The sequence below is a fragment of the Lampetra fluviatilis genome, chromosome 60 (genome assembly GCF_964198595.1).
Source record: "Lampetra fluviatilis chromosome 60, kcLamFluv1.1, whole genome shotgun sequence".
NCBI lineage: Eukaryota > Metazoa > Chordata > Hyperoartia > Petromyzontiformes > Petromyzontidae > Lampetra > Lampetra fluviatilis.
Window position 1 is genome coordinate 4,486,362 of NC_136334.1, and position 27,365 is coordinate 4,513,726.

General features: G+C 52.0%; 1 protein-coding gene across 3 annotated transcripts in view; it reads left to right on the plus strand.

Moving 5' to 3' along the window:
• LOC144950911 (transforming growth factor-beta-induced protein ig-h3-like) overlaps window positions 1-27,365 on the plus strand; it is a 254,138-nt gene that overhangs the window by 200,426 nt on the left and 26,347 nt on the right. For all 3 annotated transcript variants that reach the window (XM_078881080.1, XM_078881079.1, XM_078881078.1), the window contains exons 18-22: window positions 5,775-5,897; window positions 14,838-14,972; window positions 17,294-17,416; window positions 19,039-19,173; window positions 21,448-21,570. In XM_078881080.1, the coding sequence (XP_078737206.1) occupies window positions 5,775-5,897; window positions 14,838-14,972; window positions 17,294-17,416; window positions 19,039-19,173; window positions 21,448-21,570 (639 nt within the window). The remainder of the gene's footprint in view (window positions 1-5,774; window positions 5,898-14,837; window positions 14,973-17,293; window positions 17,417-19,038; window positions 19,174-21,447; window positions 21,571-27,365) is intronic.

Here is a 27,365-nt window from a genome sequence, read left to right on the forward strand (position 1 = left end):
GGTGCGAAAGAAGTTGCACACATGTAGTGGGTTTCACGGAGGCAGACACTTGCGCTTTGGAGGCAACACGTTTATTACACGCCCCAACAGGGTAGCTACGTAAACCACGTAAACACTCGGGATGATTAACGAGGCGGTAACTGCCACGGAGCTAGACCTCAACAAGGTCAGGTCAATCTTGATTTGGTAAGTGAACCACTGCCTGACCCACGATGTCGAATGTGACGGCCGAAACCCGAAGAGCTTAGCACGGCGGCTTGATTCCAGAAGACAGCCAAGAACGCTCCCGGGACCGCCCCTTTATCCTCCCGAGCGCGGCCTCGCTCCGCCCTCGGCCACGCCCTCTTCGAGATCTTCCCAGAAGGTTCTGGGACTTTACATCACCAATCCCTTTAGTCCCCTTCTGCCCCACCCCCCCGCCCTTATCCTATGCAGGTCACGTGCCCCTCTTGGGTTCACCTCGACTGTCACGTGTGCCATGCGTACTCTGGTGACGGAGAGAGGCTCTAAGACGCACAGCTGCACTCGTCTCTGAGTAGCAGGCGCAACGCCATAGTGACTTAATATACGTCACTACACATCAAGTTCAAGTTCATTAATTAGGTAGAGCCCTGTGAGCCATTCGGCTCTTGAATCGGGTGCAACCGCAACAAACAGAAAACAAAAACATGAACAGGAAAACATCTTAAAGTGACTATGTTCAAACAGAAAATCCAAGAAAAGACAGCAACATATTGCAGAAAATGCACCGTACGCCAACGCTGTGTGCAATGGGATGCAAGTCAAACAACAACAACAACCACAAGCCAACTTAGATTAAGGCCATCAGTCTAACTCTGTACTACAACAAACAAACATGGCCAAACCAAAACTTTTTTTCGAAAAATCACCAAAATAACATGATGAGCGAGTGGTGGATTTTAGCGAATGCGTGCGATCAGGGACACCTGCATTTGGCGGTTCATTACCAGGGTTCATTCCCCGTCTCTGAAATGTCCTCTTATCTGGAGCCGAGTGCACTTTATTGCCCTGTCTCGCCCCCACGTCCCTCCGGATGCCTTCTCCGTGTCTGTCCGGTATCGACAGCACAATGCCTCGCTGTTCCCCCCCCCCCATCCCTTCCTACCACCGAGCGCAAACACGCCGCTCACCGTGTCGGCCCTCTTAACACGCCGCTCACCGTGTCGGCCTCTTAAAAGCGCGCGCTTTACGATGACGGGGCAATGTCAGTGACGCAATGCGAAGCGGTAGAAATTTCAATTTGCCAAGCGCCGTATGTGCGTGTTAGTGGATTTGGTTTGCGCTTGCTACACCCGACCGCCAAATGTAGGTCCCTTGGTGTTCATTCGTCAAGCATTCTCTCTGCCTGCAAGCGAACCGCCGATGAATGCGCGCAATCTCGTGGCACCTCGAGAGCTATGCGGGCTTTGAGCCCGGATAGTGTTTTTGCTTGGGTGCAGTGTCAACCATTCGGAGACAGACTCTTCCTGAGTTCAACACAACTTCCACGCTTTTTCGTCCGCGCACTCCCCGCGGTAGCTCAGCCGAGCCTGGACACGACACTGACCGTCTAACGCTCGACGGCGCTGACCTAGAGAGCCAACCACGATCTCCCGTAAGCGCAACATCTAGCCGAGAGCGGTTCACGCGAACGCCGTCGCAAGAGGTCACGCGTGTCTTGACGCAAACGCTCCTTTCCGTCGGCTGCGCGCGCCTGAAAGAAATTGGGTTCTCAAATTTTACCCAAATTCTTGAAATGTGCACCGCAAAATTGCTGCATTTTTTGGGAATATCGCAGGGCAGTCGACGACTGGCAGTAGGATAATTGGTGTTTTACCCTTCTATCTGGCAACAAAACTGACACCTTTTTACGAGGAGTCATGTTTGCATAGACCGCAATACCTGCAGTCATAATACAAACAAAAGAACATAACTCTGATAATGTATGCACTGTCCTTGAAGTTGATTGGTCCACACCCGAGACAGCTTTCCTTAGAGCCTAGTCTCACATGAGTTGGACCAGATGACGCCAAAAGGCGCACCTGGCAGTAGATCAATGCCCTCCCCCTCCCCCCCGGTCACTCACTCCTGCACACGACGAGACTCATCCCTGCCTCCTGACGTCTCTCCCCGGTCTCACACAACAACAGCAACAACAACAACAATGCACACGCTCGAAAAGCTTCTCTCTGCCTCTCCGCGTCTTGCTTTCTCTGTCCGCGCATCCGCCCGTCCGTCCGTCCGTCCGTCTGTCTCGCTCCCTTTCGCTCCTCTCTCATCCTCTGCGCGACCTTGCCCAGGCGATCGGGGGGGGGTCGGAGCGGGAGAGACAGCGGCTTGATAAACGCTCCCCGCGCCGCTTTGATAAACTGGCACTGGCATGCCGGGTGATCGCTGCCTCTCCGTGTCCCTCACCGCTTGCCACGGGAGCCGGGTGATACCCTTATTGAGCGCGACCTCCCCCCGCCCCGCATGCCCATGGTTAAATTGGTGTTGAGATGTTAATTACCTCGCCTGGTATACAGGAGGTCGTGGGTTCGATCCCGAGTCTGACGATGCCTGCTGCTGTATATTTGGAGTTTGCGTGTCTCTCTCTCCCCTTTTGTTCGTGTGGATTTTTCCTCCGTTTTGTTTTTTGCCCCTGCGCATTGAGAATCGACGTCGTTTGGCTGCTCTAAATGTCCACATTGTGGTGATAAGCCGATTCGTTTGAGCGATCATTGGAGATGGCCAGGTCGCTTCTGGAAGAAAAAAAAAGAGCTATATAGTAGCTCAGTGGGGGCCTTACCCGTAAAAGAAAACATAAAACATAGTTAAAAAAATATATACATATATCCTTTGAATAAAGGCAGTGGCGTTGTGGCCGATTTTCAATAGCTCTCTGTCTAAATGAAGTGCTCTTGTCTCCGCACGCGTGCTAAGAGTACAAATGCGCGGCGTCTTCATAACGCACGTGACGTGACATTGCACGGCTGTGTGTCTTACTGCCGTTCGCGGAGGGAGGGAGGGGAGGGGGCGAGGGAGGGGCGAGGGAGGGAGGGCGAGAGAGGGAGGGGGCGAGGGAGAGGGCGAGGAAGGGAGGGGGAGAGGGAGGGAGGGCGAGGGAGGGGCGAGGGAGGGAGGGAGGGCGAGAGAGGGAGGGGGCGAGGGAGAGGGCGAGGGAGGGAGAGGGCGAGGGAGGGGCGAGGGAGGGAGGGAGGGCGAGAAAGGGAGGGGGCGAGGGAGGGAGGGGGAGAGGGATGGAGAGGGCGAGGGAGGGAGAGGGCGAGGGAGGGGCGAGGGAGGGAGGGGGCGAGGGAGGGGAGGGGGGAGAGAGGGAGGAGGGGAGGGGAGGAAGGGTGCGAGGGAGGGGGCGAGCGAGGGAGGGGGCGAGGGAGGAGGCGAGGGAGAGAGGGAGGGGGCGAGGGAGAGGGGCGAGGGAGGGGGGCGAGGGAGGGAGAGGGAGGGGGGAGGGAGGGGGGCGAGGGAGGGAGAGGGAGGGGGGAGGGAGGGGGGGAGGGAGGGGGCGAGGGAGGGAGGGACGTAGGGAGGGAGGGGGCGAGGGGGCAATGGATGCGGGGGATGCAACACGGGGGGGTCCTTTGCCGTTTCGCTCGCACTGCGCTCACCCTCACCCCGTCTGACCTCACCCCGTCTATCATCACCTTGCTCCCCCGTCCCGCGTCCCGTGTCCTGCAGTCCTGCTCTGTGACGGTGATTCACTTGCCTTAAATTAACAACGATAGGCGACGTTTCAGGCGATGGCCCCAATGGGCGTTCTTCACCGATGTGCTCACGCAGAGACCCGTAGACTCACACAGAGACCCACAGACCCACGCAGAGACCCACACACAGAGACCCACAGACTCACGCAGAGACACATAGACTCACGCAGAGACACATAGACCCACACAGAGACCCACAGACCCACACAGAGACCCACAGACTCACGCAGAGACACATAGACTCACACAGAGACCCACAGACTCACACAGAGATCCACAGACTCACGCAGAGACCCACAGACCCACACAGAGACCCACAGACCCACACAGAGACCCACAGACTCACACAGAGACCCTCAGACTCACACAGAGACCCATAGACTCATGCAGAGACCTGTAAACTCACACATACACCCATAGATTCACACAGAGACCCCGAGGCTCACACAGAAACCCATAGATTCACACAGAGACACATAGACTCACGCAGAGACCCATAGACTCACACAGAACCCCATAGACTCACGCAGAGACCCGTAGACTCACACAGAGACCCACAGACTCACGCAGAGACCCATAGACTCACACAGAGACCCACAGACTCACACAGAGACCCATAGACTCACACAGAGACCCATAGACTCACGCAGAGACCCACAGACCCACAGACTCACACAGAGACCCTCAGACTCACACAGAGACCCATAGACTCACGCAGAGACCCACAGACTCACACAGAGACCCACAGACTCACACAGAGACCCACAGACTCATGCAGAGACCTGTAAACTCACACATAGACCCATAGACTCACTCAGAGACCCGTAGACTCATGCAGAAACCCACAGACCCACACAGAGACCCGTAGACTCACTCAGAGACCCACAGACTCACGCAGAGACCCATAGACTCACGCAGAGACCCATAGACTCACGCAGAGACCCACAGACTCACACAGAGACCCACAGACTCACACAGAAACCCACAGACCCACACAGAGACCCGTAGACTCACTCAGAGACCCATAGACTCCCACAGAGACTCACAGACTCACACAGGCACCCACAGACTCACACAGAAACCCATAGACTCCCACAGAGACTCACAGACTCACACAGAGACCCATAGACTTGTTGTCCTCCCCCGCACCTCCGATTATCACGGTTGGCTACGCACGATGCGAAAGAAGATCAACGCGAACACACTCCGGCTGCCAAACGCTAATGATGAAGCCTACGGAGGACAACAGCATTTCCTCTGCGCGCTGATAAGGGGGAAATGCTGCCGATGATTGCCACACACCGCACCGGGTACTCATTTGAGGCTGAGTCGACTTAGGGGAGGCCCAGGATCGAGTTCGGACAATCGTCACCGGTGTTGGCCGCGAGCGGGGAATCGAACTCGGGTCGCCGGGTTCGTAGCGCAGCGTGGCGCTGACCGCAGCGCCACCGCTCCCCACGCAGGATGCGACGCACGCACGCACACGGTGGTCCAGATGTCCCGTGACCCCCCCCGCCCCTCCGCCCCTCCGCCCCATTTAAATCTCTAAAACATCGAATATTATTTTTTTACGCGCAGGTTTATTTATCACAGCAATGACTGCGCAAAGGAAAAACGAAAACAAAAAAACGCTAACCGCCGCACTACCGCCGCACAAAAGACAAAGAGACCCCGTGTAGCCTTAACAGACTGTTGGGGCAAGTGCTGTTAGCGAGCACCTTTGAAGGCCGGCACGGCACACGAGGGGGTGGGTGGCCAACGCCACGCCCGGCCGCCTTTGTCTCCCTAGTTTCAATTTTCACACATCGCACCAGGTACGCATTTCAGGCTGAGTCGACCTAGGGGAGGCCCAGGACCGTTTCATATAATCGTCACTGGTGTTGGCCGTGAGCGGAATCGAACTCGGGTCGCCGGGTTCGTAGCGCAGCGTAGCGCTAACCGCTACACCACCGCTCCCTACCGCCGCACGTACACACACACACACGTAGCGCGGTCCCTCCATCGGGAGAGGTCATCGTCTGTGCTGCTGTGACCCCTCACGAGCGTGTGTGTCACCGCCGCGGGCTGCAGGCGGCTTCAGGAGGCTGACCATCCGCAGGATCGTCACCAACGCCGACGGCTCCACGTCCATCGACGTCTACCCGCTCGAGGGCGACGATCTCGACGCCAAGCTCCGTCGCATAATGCTCGAAGGTCAGCCCCGCCCGCCCCCCTCGCCCCGCCCACTTTGCACACGACACTTACCCGCCCCCCCCAAGCCCCGCCCACTTTGCACACGCCACTTACCCGCCCTCCCCCAAGCCCCGCCCACTTTGCACACGCCACCGCCCCCACAGCAACGTCACAAAGATGGAGGTCGACACGTGTATCCGCTGATGGGTTCGCAATGGTTGGCCACGTAGGGTGACAAAGAAGTTCAACAAACGGTGCACATGTACGGCCACCACAACCACCACTGCCACCACTACCACCACTACCACCACTACCACCACAACCACCACTACCACCAGAACCACCACCAACCACTACCACCACATCCACTACCACCACAACCGCCACAACCACCACTGCCACTACCACCACTGCCACCACGACCACTACCACCACGACCACTACCACCACTACCACCACTACCACCACTACCACCACGACCACCACACAAAGACAGAGCTCACCCCCGTGTAGCCTCTCACGGATTCGTCACGGGTTGACTGCGTGCGTGTCAAATAAGTTGAACATACACGCGTCTACAAACATACAACCACAACCAGCACTACCGCCGCGAGCACTAGGCCTCAGCAAAGTAAGGTAATTTACCCTTTTTACCGGGTAAAGGATAAAGGTAAAGGTGTCGACATGCCAAGGGGTAAGGGTAAAGGGTAGGGTAAAAGGTAGGCTCGTTGCTTTTTACCTTTTACCTTACCTGCTAAAGGGTAAAAGGTAGGGTAGAGTGATTGTATTGTGGTAAGGGTAAAGGTAGGCTCGTTGCTTTTTACACTTTTTCCTTACCTTGCCGAGGCCTAGCGAGCACTACGGCCACACAACGACAAAGATCACCCGTGTAGCCTGGACAGGCAGCAGGGGCAAGTGGCTGTTAGCGAGCAGCGCCCACGAAGCCGGAATGGCGCACGACGGAAAGGGTGAACAACGCCAAGCCCGGCCGCCTTTGTCTCCCCCGGTGGCGATGTTTACTGCGCCACCATGGCAAGGCGCTCGTTTGACGAGGGAATCCGATGAGTTTGTGCAGATCATTTATTTCTGATCTCCGGGAGGGGCCAGGTCATATTCTTTGGGTGTTTCGGTAAAGTCACGTAGATAGGTTTCAAAGGAAATCACCAAAAATCCACGATCGCAACACGAGCGGTCATCATCAGGAAAAGGGGGGTTAGCCTCTAAAGGCAAACTGTCTATAGAGGTTTAAAATGGGCGTAGCCCAAGTGCGACGTGAGTCTTGATCCATGGCGGTGCTGGTGGTGGGTTTTCACCAATCAAAGGGCTGCCAGGTCATGTTCCCTGCCTCCCTGCACCTCCCCCTCCCTCCCTGCATCTCCCCCTGCCTCCCTTCCTGCACCCCCTCCCTCCCTGCACCTCCCCCCCCTCCCTGCACCCCCCCTTCCCTGCACCCCCCCTCCCTCCCTGCAGTTCCCCCTCCCTTCCTGCACCCCCCTCCCTCCCTGCACCTCCCCCTCCCTCCCTGCACCCCCCTCCCTCCCTGCACCTCCCCCTCCCTTCCTGCACCTGCCCTGCCTCCCTGCACCTGCCCTGCCTCCCTGCACCTCTCCCTTCCTGCACCTGCCCTGCCTCCCTGCACCCCCCTCCCTCCCTGCACCTCCCCCCCGTCCCTCCCTGCACCTCCCCCTCCCTCCCTGCACCCCCCCCCCTGCCTCCCTGCACCTTCCCCTCCCTCCCTGCACCCCCCCTCCCTCCCTGCACCTCCCCCTCCCTCCCTGCACATGCCCTGCCTCCCTGCACCCCCCCTCCCTCCCTGCACCTCCCCCTCCCTCCCTGCACCTTCCCCTCCCTCCCTGCACCTCCCCCTCCCTCCCTGCACCTCCCCACGCCACCTTGCACCTCCCCCTCCCTGCACCCCCCCTCCCTCCCTGCAGCACCCCCCGCCTCCCTGCACCCCCCCTCCCTCCCTGCAGCACCCCCCGCCTCCCTGCACCCCCCCTCCCTCCCTGCACCTTCTGGGAAGCGCGCATGGCCTCCGCACGCATGGTTCCTCGGCACCGGATGAAGCTGCCCCCCCCCCCCCCCCCCGTCACTCGTCCGTCAGGCAGGAAACCAGCCGGCAAATCTTTATTGTAAATTGTACGGGGAAGAAGAGGAAAAAAAAGGAACGGACCTCACAAAAAATATATATCCACGTCAGGAGATAGATAAATAACAGGAGGGATGGGTGGAAGAAAATTAAATGATCAATCTTGAAAATTCCAATTACAATTAATATGCATTTGATATCGGACACGCGGAATCGATGCCGGCAACTGGGGGGGGGGGGGGGGATACATTTATTTTGTTGAAAACAATTATCACACAAAATCGATGTTGTATATCTCTGAAGGGCAGCGCTGTGCGAGTTAATAAAGTATTGACGAATCTCTGAAGATCGCGTCGAGAGTAACGCTCCGTAACGCCACAGCGGCTTTCATGTCCTTGTCCCACCAGCAGCAATACAATGTTGTGGTGACGACGATAACGACGATGGTGACGATGATGACGACGATGATGATGATGATGACGACGATGATGACAACGATGATGGTGATGACGATGACGACGATGATGATGATGACGATGACGACGATGATGACCAGGATGACGACGACGACGATGATGACGATGACGACGATGATGACGATGACGATGATGACGACGATGATGATGATGACGACGATGACGACGATGATGACGATGACGATGATGATGATGACGACGATGACGACGATGATGACGATGACGACGATGACCAGGATGACGATGACAACGATGATGACCAGGACGACGATGACTACGATGATGACGACGATGATGATGATGATGACGATGACGACGATGATGACGACGATGATGATGACGACGATGACGACGATGATGATGATGATGATGACGATGACGACGATGATGACGACGATGATGATGATGATGACGATGACGACGATGATGACCAAGATGACGACGATGATGACGATGACGACGATGACGACGATGATGACGATGACGACGATGACGATGATAATTATTACGATGATGATGACGATGATGATGACGATGATGATGACGATGATGATGATGATGATAATGACGACAACGATGATGATGACGACAACAACGATGATGACGATGACGACAATAATGATGACGATATTTATTACGACGATGATGATGACGACGATGATGATAATGACGACAACGATGATAACGACGACGACGATGATGACGATGATGATGATGACGATGGTGATGATGATGACAACAATGATGATGACGACAACGACGATGATGATAACGACGATGACAACGACGATAAGAACGATGATGACGATGACAGTGACGACAATGGTGACGACGATGACGACGATGGCAATGATAACGACGATGACGACGACGATGACGACGACAAAGACAGTGACGACAACGGTGATGGTGGCGATGATGAGCACGGTGGCTAGATTGGCCGTGTGACGGTAACCGTGTTCACGGCGCAATTATAATTAACCAACCTCAAATTGATCTTAACTTTTTACAATTACTGCGACTATGACAATTGCCCATGTAATTTGCCGAGTTTCGGGAATTACCGCCACTGCTCTAGATATTCCGTGCACACCAAATATGCCGTTTCACGCTTATCGCGAGCATGCGTTCACCGGCACCTAAGCCTGAATTAATGTAACTTGATGATGCGGTAATGCGATCGTAAGATACTTGAAATCCTTTCCGCGCGATTTCAAAAGTGCTCCGCCGCATGCTAAGCTCACAGCCGGAGAGTGAACATGAACGTTATATTCTTGGTTCTGTCGGTAAAGTCACGTAGGAGGTAAGTAATAAAATAATAAAACTAATACAATAAAATTCTCACGATGTTTCGATTGCAACACAAGCAATCGTCATCAGGTGTGAAAACCACAGCAAGAATTTTTTTGAAAAAAGTGGCGTTTTTTTTTTCATTTCAAATCCCTGCAGTCACGAACGCTTTAAATCTGAAATTAAAATGATACTGCTGTGAAATTTTAGCAATGACGATTTTTTTTTTTAATATATATTTTTTAAACCGGTCCTTTTTCGAACCGCAGTTGTATTCGTGACTCCCCGCGTAAGAGAAGATAACGAATCTCGACGATTTCTCATCTTGTTAAGCGGAGGTCTTCGGAAGTTGAGTCGCAGTTGTGGTTTTTGCGAGCGTCCTCAGTTGTGAAGACGTCTTCGGTTCTGAAGACGTCTTCATATCTGAAGACGAATTGAAGACGTCTTCATTTTTGAAGACGTCTTAATTTTTAAATAAGTCTTCGGTTCTGAAGTCGTCTTCATTTCTGAAGACGAATTGAAGACGTCTTAATTTTTGAAGACGTCTCAATTTTTAAATACGTCTTCGGTTCTGAAGATGTCTTCAATTCTGCAGACGTCTTCATTTCTGAAGACGAATTGAAGACATCTTCATTTTTAAAGACGTAATTTTTAAAGACGTCTTCATTTTAGAAGACATCTTCATTTCTGAAGACGTTTTCAATTCTGAAGACGAATTGAAGACGTCTTCATTTCTTTAATTTTTTAAAGACGTCTTCGCTTCTGAAAACGCTCGTTGGTTACCCCCCCCCCACCACCCCGAAAAGTGAAATAAAACGCGCCGAAATTTTAATTTGCCAGACTTCGCAAACCAAAGTGAACACGGTGGGTCTTAAATAAAAAATAAGAAAGCAAAAGACCCCGCTCAGCTCTCCGGTACGCGTCGCGACTCGCGTGTGACAGCTTGCGAAACACGACGAGAAGTTTGAGAGGTTTTTGTTTGTTTAAAATCAAATAAATTCACGACGTTTCGATCGCAACACAAGCAATCCTCATCATCTTCCTGGTTCTTTCGGTAAAGTCACGTAGAAGGGAAGTAATACAATTATTATGTTTTATTTTTATTATTTTATTACTTCCCTTCTACGTGACTTTACCGAAAGAACCAAGAAGATGAATCCCTGCAGTCACGAAAGCTTTAAATCGAACTTCAATCCTCATCAGTAGACTAGCCGTAGCTTCAGCCGCACCAACCTTATCATAATAGTAAAAAAAAACTCCTACCCAGGGGCCTACCCTGGCTCCTCCCCCCTCAACCAGTATATATACAAGGTCGGATGTCTTGGAATTTCTCATTTACTTGATACAGCAAGCGTGCTATGACGGTTCCACCTGAAGACGGAAGCTTGTGTTGCCTCCGAAACGTCGTGATTTTTATTTTATTTTTATTTTACTTTTGCTAATTTTAATTTTTTTCCTACGTGACTTTACCGAAAAACCCTAAGAATATGAATCCTTGCAGTGACGAAAGCTTCAAATTTAGAATTAATCCTCATCAGGTGGAACAACCTAGGCTTTTTGCTTGCTGTGCTTGTTCCACCACCACAGTTGCGATCGAAACGTCGTGATTTATTTTATTTTATTTCTACCCACGTGACTTTACCGAAAGAACCAAAGAGTATGGATTCCTGCAGTCACGAAAGCTTCCAATCAAGATTTTGTTTGAGTGTTTCGATAAACGACGTCAAGGTATTGCAAACGCGCATTTTCGATGCGCGGACCCTCCAGCAACCGCAGTTATCTTTTCACCACGAACGCAAGTGCTGCCCTGTGCGTTGCTCTAAACTATTAAAACTGTAGTAATAGGTTTATCATCGACGTCGTCATTATCATCATCGTCGTCATCATCGTCATCATCATCATCGTCATCATCGTCGTAATAATTATCATCGTCATCATCATCGTCATCATCGTCATCATCATCGTCATCATCGTCGTAACAATTATCATCGTCATCATCGTATTAAAACTGTTTCACTATTTTCATTTTACCAGGTGAGATTTATAAATAGCTGTTGTTCAGAAGCGACCTGGCTATTTCACAAATGATAGCTCAACGAAGTGGCTTATCGTCATCACTTTGAAATTCATCGCAGCCGAATACTCTGAACGCGTGATGTGGAGGTGAAAACCGGAGGACCCGTAGAAAAAAGCTACGGGGAGAGAGAGAGAGACACGCAAACTCCAAATATACAGCAGCAGACGTCAGGGTTGGGATGGAACCCACGACCTCCTCCATACCTGGCGAGATAGTTAACATCTCCTAGCCACCGTGACGATGATGAGAGAGAGAGACACGCAAACTCCAAATATACAGCAGACGTCAGGGTCGGGATCGAACCCACGACCTCCTGCATACCAGACGAGGTAGTTAACATCTCCTAGCCACCGTGATGATGATGAGAGAGAGAGACACGCAAACTCCAAATATACAGCAGACGTCAGGGTCGGGATCGAACCCACGACCTCCTGCATACCAGACGAGGTAGTTAACATCTCCTAGCCACCGTGATGATGATGAGAGAGAGAGAGACACGCAAACTCCAAATATACAGCAGACGTCAGGGTCGGGATGGAACCCACGACCTCCTGCATACCAGACGAGGTAGTTAACATCTCCTAGCCACCGTGATGATGATGAGAGAGAGAGACACGCAAACTCCAAATATACAGCATACGTCAGGGTTGGGATGGAACCCACGACCTCCTGCATACCTGGCGAGATAGTTAACATCTCCTAGCCACCGTGACGATGATGAGAGAGAGAGACACGCAAACTCCAAATATACAGCAGACGTCAGGGTCGGGATGGAACCCACGACCTACTGCATACCAGGCGAGGTAGTTAACATCTCCTAGCTACCATTCCCCATGGACTTCACGACGGTTTCCCGTGAACAAATGCCACTCCTCAAATGCACGCAAACCTGGCAGTAGGAAAACAAAGCTCCGTTGACACTCCGTGGAGCGTTTTACATGTCCAACGGCACTTCGAACCATCTCGGATTGTGCAGTCGCGTGCGCGCGCACGTAATCGATATTATGCAGTGGAGCTAAAATACCGGGTAAAACAAAAAAATTGAAGAATCGATGCAAGCCTCACTGAAGGGCACGGCTGTCCCGTCCAATGGACGCTTGACAACACTTTATTAAACATAATAGCGACTTCAAACATCCGAACGGAAATTAAACACGGTGATGTGTGCATCGTTAAAGCCCTACGTTTGCTGGCCCATATGGACCAGTAGTCGCTTGTTGGTTATCCTACCACTGCTGCTTGTTGATGATTATATGAGAGAGGTGTTAAGCGAATGTTAACGACCTCGCCCAGTATACGGGAGGTCGTGGGTTCGATCCCGACCCTGACGCCTGCTGCTGTTTATTTGGAGTCTGATTAAACCCACGACCTCCTGCAGACCAGGCGAGGTAGTTAACATCTCCTAGCCACCGCGATGATGATGAGAGAGAGAGAAACGCAAACTCCAAATATACAGCAGGCGTCAGGGTCGGGATCGAACCCACGACCTCCTGTATACCAGGCGAGGTAGTTAACATCTCACCACGGAGAGAGAGAGACACGCAAACTCCAAATATACAGCAGGCGTCAGGGTCGGGATCGAACCCTCGACCTCCTGTATACCAGGCGAGGTAGTTAACATCTCACCACGGAGAGGGAGAGACACGCAAACCCCAAAAATACAGCAGGCGTCAGGGTCGGCATAGAACCCACGACCTCCTGCATACCAGGCGAGGAAGTTAACATCTCGAACCGCGGCGCCTCAAATTGTTTAGATATTTAAGTCCAACTCCCCACGGCGGCAATGAACGTTTCTCAAAGTGATAGCAGCAGCAGCATCGGCAGCACAAAGAATGGCCATCAAATCTGTTGACGTTTGCGATGCTTTAACGATGGTCAATAGTATTGACGATTACACCGCCGATGGCGGAAATGTTTGGTTACGATGATGAAAATATTGAAAATCGTGACGATTATCTTCATTAGGCTCATGGGTAATGGTGATGATAATGGAAGTATTAAAGATGAATTAATCTGAGTTGGCGGTCATAACAATGGCCCGGACAGCAAAAAAAAAACCGTGGCAATTCGACAAACCGCGGTTATAATTTAAAGCGATGGGTGGCGTTGTTCGTGAGTGCGACGCACAGCAGGGGATACAATAGGCGCGCGACGCGGGAGACAATGGGTATCAATTGTGAGGCTCTTGACAGTGGCAGAAAATCCATCACGCTGGGGAGTGCGCGCGTGTGTGTGCGCGCCGACTGAAGAAAAGAATGAGATTTGGACAGATTTCATTGAGAAGGCAGAATACGCGCGCAAGTCTTTGCTAGTTTGCGATGATGATGATGGTGGTAGTGGTGGTGATGAAGATTTTGGTGATTTTTTTGTAAATAAATGGCCCTGCGTGGATTGTTTGGCCGGTCGCTTTGGTTTTTTCCGTTAGTTTTTGTTGAGTTTTTTTAGTTAGTTTTTTTTAGTTAGCTTTTTTTAGGTTAGTTATTTTTGTTCAGTTTTTGTTTCGTTTTTTTAGTTATCTTTTTTTAGGTTAGTTATTTTGTTCAGTTTTTTTTTGTTAGCTTTTTTTTAGGTTAGTTTTTTGTTTAGTTTTTTTAGTTAGCTTTTTTGTTTGTTTAGTTTTTTGTTGTTAAGCTTTTATTCGTTTATTTTTTTTGTTCAGTTTTTTTGTTAGGTTTTTATTTTTTACGTACAAAAAATTGCCCCTTTGGTAATAGATCACAGCAGCAGCAGAAAAAAAAAAGCCCCACAGCCACACCAAAAAAATAACCGAACACCCAAACTCCACGCCGGCAGATCAGCAACCCCACTCGCTGCATCCGCCTGCCGTGGTCAACTTCCTCGTCCGTTAGACGGGCGCTCGCAAACGCTGGCTTTTTGTCCGGACGATCCACCAAACCGAAACCGCACGCGTACAAACCCGCCACCCACCCACACCCTACGCTGTGTCTCTCGACACGATGACAACGATGGCGGTGACGATGTCGGATTTGACGACGTTGATGTCCTCGTCCCTGCACCCGCCCCGCCAGGCTGGGAGATCATCGCGACCGTCGTCAGGAAGGAGGCGCCGAGGGTTCCTTCCCACGTGGTGACCGAGGGCGATCGACTCGTCATCAGCGCCGACAGCGAGCTCCCCAGCGACATCCTCAGCACCATCCGATCGAGTGAGAGCGACCAATTGACCTCCCCGCACACCCGTCCGCCCTTGCACATTCACGACAGAATATCTCCCCCCGCGTAGCCTTCGCAGACTGTTGGGGCGAGTGCTGTTAGCGAGCGCCTATTAAGGCCAGGACGGGACACGGGGGTGGGCCCATAAAGACAAAGCTCCCCCGTATAGCCTGCAGAGGACTCTTGGGGCAAGTGCTGCGAGCGAGTAGCAGCCTACGTAGGCGGCGGGCAATAGCAGTGTTTACACACCGCACCAGGTACTCATTTGAGGCTGAGTCGACCTAGGGGAGGCCGAGGAACGGTTCAGATCATCGTCACCGCTGTTGGCCGTGAGCGGGAATCGAACTCGGGGAGCCGGGTTCGTAACGCGACGCGTTAACCACTGCACCACCGCTCCCCATATAAAGTACAAAGACAAAGATCCCCCCGTGTAGCCTTAACAGACTGTTGGGGCAAGTGCTGTTAGCGAGCAGCACCTGTGAAGGCCGGAACGGCACACGAGGGGGTCGGTGGCCGGCACCACGCCCGGCCGCCTTTGTCTCCCCAGTGGCGATGTTTAGACAGCACAAACCAGGTACTCGTTTAAAGGCTGAGTCGACCTAAGGCAGATCCAGGACCGATTGAGATAATTGTCACCGGTGGTGACCGTGAGCTGGCAAGCGTGCTTCCCTTTCTCACTGCAGGCTCAAATCCAGATGGAAAATCAAATTTTCTTAGAACAGCTTTCCGTGCTTAGTTTGTTGTCCTTCCCCCACACCTCCAATTGGCACGGTTGGCTATGTAGGGTGCGAAAGAAGTTCAACATACGCACGTACATAGACTCACACAGAGACCCATAGACTCACACAGAGACCCATAGACTCACACAGAGATCCATAGACTCACACATAGACCCATAGACTCACACAGAGATCCATAGACTCACACAAAGACCCATAGACTCACACAGAGATCCATAGACTCACACAGAGACCCATAGACTCACACAGAGACCCATAGACTCACACAGAGACCCATAGACTCACACAAAGACCCATAGACTCACACAGAGACCCATATAATCACGCAAAGACCCATAGACTCACACAGAGACCCTCAGACTCACACAGAGACCCACAGACTCACACAGAGACCCATAGACTCACACAGAGACCCATAGACTCACACAGAGACCCATATAATCACGCAAAGACCCATAGACTCACACAGAGACCCTCAGACTCACACAGAGACCCACAGACTCACACAGAGACCCATAGACTCACACAGAGACGCATAGACTCACACAGAGACCCACAGACTCACACAGAGACCCATAGACTCACACAAAGACCCATAGACTCACACAGAGACCCATAGACTCACACAGAGACCCATATAATCACGCAAAGACCCATAGACTCAAACAGAGACCCTCAGACTCACACAGAGACCCACAGACTCACACAGAGACCCATAGACTCACACAGAGACCCATAGACTCACACAGAGACCCATATAATCACGTAAAGACCCATAGACTCACACAGATACCCTCAGACTCACACAGAGACGCACAGACTCACACAGAGACCCATAGACTCACACAGAGACCCATAGACTCACACAGAGACCCATAGACTCATACAGAGACTCATATACTCACACAGAAACCCATAGACTCACACAGAGACCCATAGGCTCACACAAAGACCCATACACTCACACAGAGACCCATAGACTCACACAGAGATCCATAGACTCACACAAAGACTACACACTCACACAGAGACCCATAGACTCACACAGAGACCCATTGGCTCACACAGAGACCCATAGACTCACACAGAGACCCAAAGTTTGTTCTCCTTGCCCCGTACCTCCGATTAGCATGGTAGGCTACGTAGCACCGCCCACGTAGCCCTGCTCTAGCGTGGCCCTGTGCGAGAGAAGTTCAACATACGTGACACCCAACAGGACAGTCAGGAGGATACTTTTCTTATTTTTAAACACCCTGAGACTGCCCTTTCCTGGGCCGCGTTGTCGCTAGAGCCACGAGTGGCGATGGCGCCGGTTGCACCGGTTGCACCGATTGCACCCGTTGCACCCGTTGCACCCGTTGCGCCGTTTGCACCGGTTGCGCCCGTTGCACCCGTTGCACCGGTTGCACCGGTTGCGCCCGTTGCACCGGTTGCACCCATTGCACCCGTTGCACCCGTTGCACCCGTTGCACCCGTTGCGCCCGTTGCACCCGTTGCACCCGTTGCACCGGTTGCACCGGTTGCAACCGCCGCCACCGCCACGCGGGGCACACTGACTTGCGGGTCTGCCGCAGGTGGCATCACCAAGATCACGGTGCGCAAGATGGTCATCAACCCCGACGGCTCGCAGAGCGTGCAGGTGTTCAACCTGGAGGGCGGCAACCTGGAGGAGCAGATCCGCCGCCTCATGGAGGACGGTGAGGACATCGGCCGTGAACAGATCCGCCGTGAACAGATGGACGTGAAGAAAATCCGCAGAAGGCGGCGTGCTCGACCCAACGCACGTTCGCGGTTCATCCGCTTTAATAAAAAATGCGCCCGGCGGTATTAGCCGCGGGCCTAACGAGCGGGCGGCACAATTAGTGGAATCAATAATGCAGATGTGTGAATTGATCCTCGATAGCGGTATTCCATGAAGGTGGCCTAGGCGATCGGCCACGTGTGTGCCTCTCGCCTTGATGGGGGGGGGGGGGGGGGGCGCGCTGATCAGGCGAAAGGGTTGCGTGGAATAATAATCAGCGACAACAACAAAAAGATTGGGGGGAAAAACTAAAATTGTTTTTTAATGCACACACGTTTTTATTTGCACTCACAAGTAGAAGATGAATTATTTGGACCACCAGGTTGAATCCAATTTGATAGGTCAGCTCTACCAATGGAGGTCAACAATGTGAATGTAGGTACGTTGAACTTTTTTCGCACCGTACGTAGCCAATCATGCTCATGGGAGGTGCAGTGTTGAGTCTATGGGCAGTGTTGAGTCTATGGGGAGTGTTGAGTCTATGGGCAGTGTTGAGTCTATGGGCAGTGTTGAGTCTATGGGCAGTGTTGAGTCTATGGGGAGTGTTGAGTCTATGAGCAGTGTTGAGTCTATGGGCAGTGTTGAGTCTATGGGGAGTGTTGAGTCTATGGGCAGTGTTGAGTCTATGGGCAGTGTTGAGTCTATGGGTAGTGTTGAGTCTATGGGCAATGTTGAGTCTATGCGTAGTGTTGAGTCTATGGGCAGTGTTGAGTCTATGGGCAGTGTTGAGTCTATGGGCAGTGTTGAGTCTATGCGTAGTGTTGAGTCTATGGGCAGTGTTGAGTCTATGGGCAGTGTTGAGTCTATGGGCAGTGTTGAGTCTATGGGCAGCGTTGAGTCTATGGGCAGCGTTGAGTCTATGGGGAGTGTTGAGTCTATGGGCAGTGTTGAGTCTATGGGGAGTGTTGAGTCTATGGGCAGTGTTGAGTCTATGGGCAGTGTTGAGTCTATGGGCAGTGTTGAGTCTATGGGGAGTGTTGAGTCTATGGGCAGTGTTGAGTCTATGGGGAGTGTTGAGTCTATGGGCAGTGTTGAGTCTATGGGCAGTGTTGAGTCTATGGGCAGTGTTGAGTCTATGGGGAGTGTTGAGTCTATGGGCAGTGTTGAGTCTATGGGTAGTGTTGAGTCTATGGGTAGTGTTGAGTCTATGGGCAGTGTTGAGTCTATGGGTAGTGTTGAGTCTATGGGTAGTGTTGAGTCTATGGGCAATGTTGAGTCTATGCGTAGTGTTGAGTCTATGGGCAGTGTTGAGTCTATGGGCAGTGTTGAGTCTATGGGGAGTGTTGAGTCTATGGGCAGTGTTGAGTCTATGGGCAGTGTTGAGTCTATGGGCAGTGTTGAGTCTATGGGGAGTGTTGAGTCTATGGGCAGTGTTGAGTCTATGGGCAGTGTTGAGTCTATGGGTAGTGTTGAGTCTATGGGCAGTGTTGAGTCTATGGGCAGTGTTGAGTCGACCGCTCCGAATATTCCGGCCTCTGACCGCCGTGTCACCCCCCCCCCGCCCCCCCACCGGTCCAGGCTGGGAGATGTTCCTGCGGATCGTGAAAGTGAAGCCCAGGATCGTGACCATCCGCGTGATCACCGTGGGAGACCGCATGATCATCGAGGGTGACGGCTACATCACCGAAGACATCCTGAAAGAGGTCAACACAGGTGAGCCTGCGGTCGCGACGCAGAGCGGACGGACGCGAAAGACTAATGCTACTACTACAGCAGGACCCCTGTCGATGACAAGTCGCTCAACGACGGGCCGAACAAGGGTAACTTTCGATGGTGTCGGAACGGATTAAGCCTCTGACTTTTATTTCCTTACGCTCGCTTCACGACCAAATCGCTTAACGACCGGTTTCTCGGAACCAGTCGCCGTCGTCAAGAGCGCTTCTGCTGTACGCAGCACATGCGCGCGTTCGTACGGTGCCGCCACTATACCCGGCCGCCTTTGTCTCCGTCGTGGCGATGTTTACCACGAAACCGTGCCAGCTTATTCACGTGAGGCTGAGTGAGCGGGATTCAAACTCGGGTTATGTCAGTGCTTCGCGCCGCTCGCTAGCCACTGCGCTGTTACTCCCCTCGGCAATGCACGGCCGTTTCCCACAGACAACAACCGCCATTCGCCACTAAGTGGCGGTGACGTCACCACGACGCTTGTGCCAGGCCATGTGCACCTTGAGGCCACGTGAAGTGTCGAACGCCCGCTGGCAGGAGGTCACGGGGCAGACCCAGCAGGTGACACGGGTCGACTGACTGAGATGACTGAGATGACTGAGATGACTCCCACAGACATACACACACACACACTTGATGTGCACGGTTGCAGGCAATCGTCACTTGGTGTTGGCGTGAGCGGGAATCGAACTCGGGTGGCCGGGTTCGTAGCCACCACTCCCTCCGCCGCCACCACCAACACCACCTCTTCTGCTCAGCTACAGGGCAAATGTGACCTAAAGAGATTGAAATTGTCAGGGCAAAGATTAACAATTTGATCTTCTTGGTTATTTCGGTAAAGTCACGTAGAAGGGAAGTAATAACATACTAAAAATAAAACAAAATAAAACAATTGTTTTATTATGTTTTATTTTTATTATGTTATTACTTAATAAAAATAAAACATAATGAAACAATTGTTTTATTTTGTTTTATTTTTATTATGTTATTACTTCCCTTCTACGTGACTTTACCGAAAGAACCAAGAAGATGAATCCCTGCAGTCACGAAAGCTTTAAATCGAAAATTAACAATTTCATTTGTGCGTGCGGGCGCGCGTGTGTGTACTTCATTCTGCTTCTTTAGGTGCGGCCAAGGTTGGTGTTTTATCAGTTTGTTTCACATGAGACATTGTGTTCTTGCGGTTAATGGAGAATGTATCTCCCACTAACTCGAACTCTGCCCTCGGCAACAAACCCATTTGCAGCTTACGTTTACAAAGTCTGGTTCGGGGGGGGAAATGTTCGTGTCGTTTTGCGCCGTTTACATTCCCTGGTGCCCGGCGATGGCGGTGATAACGCCTTGAGACTTTCGTGGAAGGCGCCTTACAAACAAATCTAAATTGTTATAATAACATATTATAAAGTACTTTTTTAGGGGTGAAAAAATTGCAACTTTCTGAACGGATTAAGCCCTCTAACGTGTATTTCCTATCCTCTCTGAACGTGCCCAATCACTGACCGACCGGTTTTCTCGGAGCCAATCACCGCCGTGTGAGAGGGGGCTTTCACCATACCGCGTGCTCGAGGTCGCGCTCGTCACAAAGGCTCATCACGTGGCACCGCCGAGAACCCAAACGATTGGCCTCCCCCCCCCCCCCCCCGTGTGATGACATCGACGTGATGTCACGTGGAGCGAGAGATGTCGTCAAAGTTCAACCGAGAGCACCGGAGTCTGTAGCCCAGACTGACGTCTGGAGATGGAGCGATGAAATCGACACTCGCGTGCGCGCGGGCAGGCGCGTTCCTGGGTGGATCGCGTGCGTCGCAGGATCACGACCGAGCGGTGACAACGACAGTCGTGCAGCAGTGGATTGATCACGGCTGACGATGACGACGACGACGTTGACTGCAGGGTGCACGAGGAACGTGCTGCGGAGAGGAAGGGTGTACGTGCGTGCGCGTGCGTGTGCGCGCGTGACCACTCATCTCCACGTGTGCCGTGCCGGCCTTCATAGGTGCTGCTCGCTAACAGCACTTGCCCCTACAGTCTGTTAAGGCTACACGGGGGGATCTTTGTCTTTGTGAGCGCGGACTATTTCGGCGTTTCCACCGTGGTGGTCGGCAGAAGAAGTGCCCGGTTGGAAGGGTTTACTGGCCCTTCCAGCCTTCGACACTTCACGTGGCCTCGAAGTGCACCTGGCCTGGCACAGGCGCCGTGGTGGCTTGGCGAATGGCAGGTGCTTGACTCTTGTCGCGCCGCGATGGTTTCCGCCGCACGCAGGAGAGTTCCGCACCGTGACGGTCCGCAAGACGGTGACGAACGCGGACGGCAGTGCGGAGGTGCAGACGTTCACTCTGGACGGGGACGATATTGCGGAGCAGCTCCGACGACTCATGGAGCAAGGTACGTGTGCGTGTGCGTGCGTGCGTGTGTGTGCGTGCGTGTGTGTGCGTGTGCGTGCGTGTGCGTGTGCGTGCGTGCGTGTGTGTGCGTGTGTGTGGATATTGAACTTTGTGGGGAGCGGTGGTGTAGCGGTTAGCGCGCTGCGCTATGAACCCGGCGACACGGGTTCGATTCTCGCTCACTGCCAACATCAGTGACAATTATCTGAACCGGTCCCGGGCCTCCCCTAGGTCGACTCAGCCTCAAATGAGTACCTGGTGCGGTGTGTAAACATTGCCACTAGGGAGACAAAGGCGGTCGGGCGTGGTGCTGGCCACCCACCCCCTCGTGTACCGTTCCAACCTTCATAGGTGCTCGCTAACAGCACTTGCCCCTACAGTCTGTTAAGGCTACACGGGGGATCTTTGATCTTTGATGTTGAACTTCTTTCGCACTGTACGTAGCCGACCGCGCTAATCGGAGGTGCTGTGTAGCAGCGGGTGTGTGAGCGGGTGTGTGAGCGGGTGTGTGAGCGGGTGTGTGAGCGGGTGTGTGAGCGGGTGTGTGAGCGGGTGTGTGAGCGGGTTGGTGGTGAGCTGCAGTGTGATGAGTAGCGTGGGTGAGAGAGTGGTGGGTGAGTGGGTGAGTGGATTGGTGAGTTGCGTTGGTGGTGACCTGCAGTGTGACGAGTAGCGTAGGTGAGAGGGCGAGTGGGCGAGTGTGAGTGGGTGAGTGGATTGGTGAGTTGCGTTGGTGGTGACCTGCAGTGTGACGAGTGGCGTGGGTGAGAGGGCGAGTGGGCGAGTGTGAGAGTGGGTGGGTGAGTGGATTGGTGAGTTGCGTTGGTGGTGACCTGCAGTGTGACGAGTGGCGTGGGTGAGAGGGCGAGTGGGCGAGTGTGAGAGTGGGTGGGTGAGTGGATTGGTGAGTTACGTTGGTGGTGACCTGCAGTGTGACGAGTGGCGTGGGTGAGAGGGCGAGTGGGCGAGTGTGAGAGTGGGTGGGTGAGTGGGTTTAATCGCACTTGAAACTACTTTCTCGCCAACCGCACTAATCGGAGGTGCCGGGGAATGACATTCGTTTCTCAATCTAGACGATGATTTAAAAGCGCACATCTCCAGCGGCTTCCAAATATCGGAAGGAAGAGCGTTCCAGACGGCCACAGAAGCACGTGCGACCCAGTGACCGTGTCCTCAGTTTTGACAGGTCGGCCGTCGCGACCGATGTGACTCGCGATAAAGTTTTGTGGATTTTTTTCTTTTTTTTGGGGGGTGAGAGTGCGTGAAATATTAAACGTGCCGTTAACCCCGCCACCGCCACCAGCCGACACGGCCTGTCGTTGTTGTGTCATCACCGGCGAAACGTCAAGGGTTGCTCGACTTGTCAACATTGTTGTGGGTATTCTTGTTTCTTTCGGTGAAGTCACATAGAAGGGAAACGATCAAATTGAGAAAAATATAAAACAATGATAATATTCATCTTCTTGGTTTTTTCGGTAAAGTCACGTAGAAGGGAAGTAATAAAATAATAAAAATAAAACATAATAAAATAATTCTCACGACGTTTCGGCCACAACGCAAGCAGCCGTCCTCAGGTGAAGAAGTATATTATATTATTTTATTATGTTTCATTTTTATTATTTTATTATTTTCCTTCTACGTGACTTTACCGAAAGAACAAAGCAGATGAATCCCTGCAGTCACGAAAGCTTTAAATCGAAAAATAATATTTTTTTATTTTTTATTATTTCCCTTCTACGTGACTTTACCGACAGAACCAACAATATGAATCCCTGCAGTCACGAAAGCTTTCAATCAAAATAGTTGTGGGTTTTATCTACTTCAGCACACCAGCGTAGTGCTGGAGTAGTAACTAATTTGCGATTTTGTTACACGTGACAAACATTTCTAATTAGCTGCGTCAGGTGGTAGTGCGTTAATGATCCATTAATATTTTACGACATCTAACCCAATAAAAGCCCGTTTATTATGAACTAGATGTCTTCGGTTGCCCTGGGCAATGCAATTCCTAGGGGCACCTTTATTCAAACTACAAAGACAAAGTTTCCCCCCCCCAGTGTAGCCTCAACATACTGTTGGGGCAAGTGCAGTTAGCGATCAGCACCTATGAAGCTGGGAACGGCACACGAGGGGGTGGGGTGTACAGTACCACGCCCGGCCGCCTTTGTCTCCCCGGTGGCGATGTTTAGACAGCACACACCAGGTACTCATTCGAGGCTGAGTCGACCTAGGGGGAGGCCTAGGACCGGTTCCGATCAATCGTCACCGGTGTTGTGCCGTGAGCGGGAATCGAACTCGGGTCGCCGGGTTCGTAGCGCGGCGCGGCGCTAACCGCTGCGCCACCGCTCACACCGACATTCAAGTCGAGAACATCGACAACAGTGAGTCGTGATTGATGCCACCACTCTGCTCTGCCACACGGTAAACTGCACCTGTGGTCAAGTAATAAGGAGTCTGGGTGTGTGTGTGTGTGGGGAGCGGTAGTGTAGTGGTTAGCGCTACGCTGCGCTATGAACCCGGCGACACGGGTTCGATTCCCGCTCACGGCCAACACCAGTGACGATTATCTGAACCGATCCTAGGCCTCCCCTAGGTCGACTCAGCCTCAAATGAGTACCTGGTGCGGTGTGTAAAACATCGCCGTGGTGCTGGCCACCCACCCCCTCGTGTACCGTTCCGGCCTTCATAGGTGCTCGCGAACAGCACTTGCACCTACAGTCTGTTAAGGCTATACGGGGGATCTTTATCTTTGTGTCTTTTTTCCGCCGGGAATATTAACAGGAACAAGTATAACCCGTAAAAACAAAGTTTTTCACTATAAATCCTTTATATGCGTGGCGGCTAGAGTCCTCTCGTCCTCTGGCTTGAGATGGCTGCCACCTATGGGTCAGATGATTGCATGGCAGCATTAAGCAATTGGTAATTAAATATAATATTTTTGAAAGTGTAAAATTTTTGAGAAAAAAATTCCACGAACATTAATTGTCACGCACAACGAGTCTGTGTGCAAAATGTCAGCTCGATTGGATCACGGGAAGTGGGTTAAAAAAACGACCGAAAGATTTGCACGGTCCTAAGCAAGCAAGCAAGTGAACTTAATATAAAGGATTTTAAAAAAACATCGTTTATAGCCCTCTCGCAATCAACTGGCAGAATGAAGCCCTACCCACCACGCCTCGTGGCCAGGGAGGTTTGTGCTGCTCGGTGCAGGTTGGCGGAGAGGGAGGTGCACCGGTTTAGATACTGCTCGCTGCTGATGTTGGCGGAGCAACACTACCTCGCCTGGTGTACAGGAGGTCGTGGGTTCGACCCCGACCCTGACGATGCCTGCTGTATATTTGGAGTTTGCGTGTCTCTCTCTCACAGTGGTGAGATGTTCACTACCTCGCCTGGTATACAGGAGGTCGATCCCGACCCTGATGCCTGCTGTACATTTGGAGGTTGCGTGTCTCTCTCTCTCTCTCATCATCATCACGGTGGCTAGGAGATGTTAACTACCTCGCCTGGTATACAGGAGGTCGTGGCTTCGATCCCGACCCTGATGATGCCTGCTGCTGTATATTTGGAGTTTGCGTGTCTCTCTCTCTCTCATCATCACCACGGTGGCTAGGAGATGTTAACTACCTCGCTTGGTATACAGGAGGTCGTGGCTTCGATCCCGACCCTGATGATGCCTGCTGCTGTATATTTGGAGTTTGCGTGTCTCTCTCTCTCTCATCATCATCACGGTGGCTAGGAGATGTTAACTACCTCGCCTGGTATACAGGAGGTCGTGGGTTCGATCCCGACCCTGACGCCTGCTGTATATTTGGAGTTTGCGTGTCTTTCTCTCATCATCATCATCACGGTGGCTTGGAGATGTTAACTACCTCGCCTGGTATACAGGAGGTCGTGGCTTCGATCCCGACCCTGATGATGCCTGCTGCTGTATATTTGGAGTTTGCGTGTCTCTCTCTCTCCGCGGCTGCGTGAATTTTTCTCAGAGCCCTCCGGTTTTGCCCTCCACATTGAGAATCAACGTCACGCGTTCAGAGGCTTTGTCTGCTGTACATTCCCACGTGATAAGCCACTTCGTTTGAGCTGTCATTTGTGGCCAGGTCGCGAATGAAAGAGAGCTATACAGCGCAGTGCGCCTTAGCTGGTCAAATAAATAAATAAAATGTTTAAAGTGCAGTGCACTGACTACCGCATCACCACTCTGCCCTGCGTGAAATATATACAAAATATAAAAAAGATATTGTTATAAAAAGCCATTTAATGACCCAGGGAGGCCAGTGTTTGTATTTGGGCCTGTCATAACTCTGGCCAAGCCAATAAAACTGCGATAAAAACTCGCATGAGTACTCCTTGCTCTGCTCAGCGCGAACCAAATAGCGCACGTAACGTAAACACACACCGCTTGAAATCGACGCCCGGGCGCAAGACGTGTCCGTGTGGTCCTCTGAACACGGCTGCTAAGTCCCCCCCCCAGCCTCAACTGGAGCCGCGTTCACCTGCATGTCGGCATCTGCAGCGTCATCCACAGACGCCAAGAATCGACAGACTGTGGAATCGATAAACTATACGGGGAGAGAGAGAGAAACGAGCAAACTTCAAATATACTATTTTATATAATAGAGGTTTTTTGGGTGGTTAGATCGTATACATATATAAATGTCTCGTTAAAACCCGCCACCACCCGACACAGCCAACGAGCGAGTGTTGTCACGTAAACAGAACGTGGCCAATTCGTTACTAGTACAGCACTAGTGTGTAGTGTATAGTGTAGTGTTGTAGTGTATAGTGTAGAGTGTAGTAGTGTAGTGTATAGTGTAGTGTATATAAGTGTATAGTGTAGTGTATAGTATATTGTATAGTGTAGTGTATAGCACTCACACACACACACTCTCTCTTTCACACACACACACACACTCTCACACACACACTCTCACACACACACTCTCACACACACACTCTCACACACACAAAGATCAAAGATCCCCCGTATAGCCTTAACAGACTGTAGGGGCAAGTGCTGTTAGCGAGCACCTATGAAGGTCGGAACGGTACACGAGGGGGTGGGTGGCCAGCACCACGCCCGACCGCCTTTGTCTCCCCAGTGGCGATGTTTACACACCGCACCAGGTACTCATTTAAGGCTGAGTCGACCTAGGGGAGGCCCAGGACCGGTTCAGATAATCGTCACTGGTGTTAGCCGTGAGCGGGAATCGAACCCGGGTCGCCAGGTTCATAGCGCAGCGCGCTAACCGCTACACTACCGCTCCCCACACACACGCACACACACACACACTCTCACACACACACACACTCTCTCACACACACTCACACACACTCTCTCACACACTCTCTCACACACACACTCTCACACACACTCTCTCTCTCACACACACTCACACACACACACTCTCTCACACACACACACACTCTCTCTCACACACACACTCACACACACTCTCACACACACACACACTCTCTCTCACACACTCTCTCACACACTCTCACACACACTCTCTCACACACACACTCTCACACACACTCACACACACTCTCTCACACACTCTCTCACACACACACTCTCACACACACTCACACACACTCTCTCTCTCACACACACTCACACACACACACTCTCTCACACACACACACACTCTCTCTCACACACTCTCTCACACACACACTCTCTCACACACACACACTCTCACACAGTCTCACTCACACACACACGCACCGTCACAAGCCTCTGTCACCCCGCGTTAGTCTTCACGTCGTCCCCGTTAATCACGTGGCCAGTGGCAC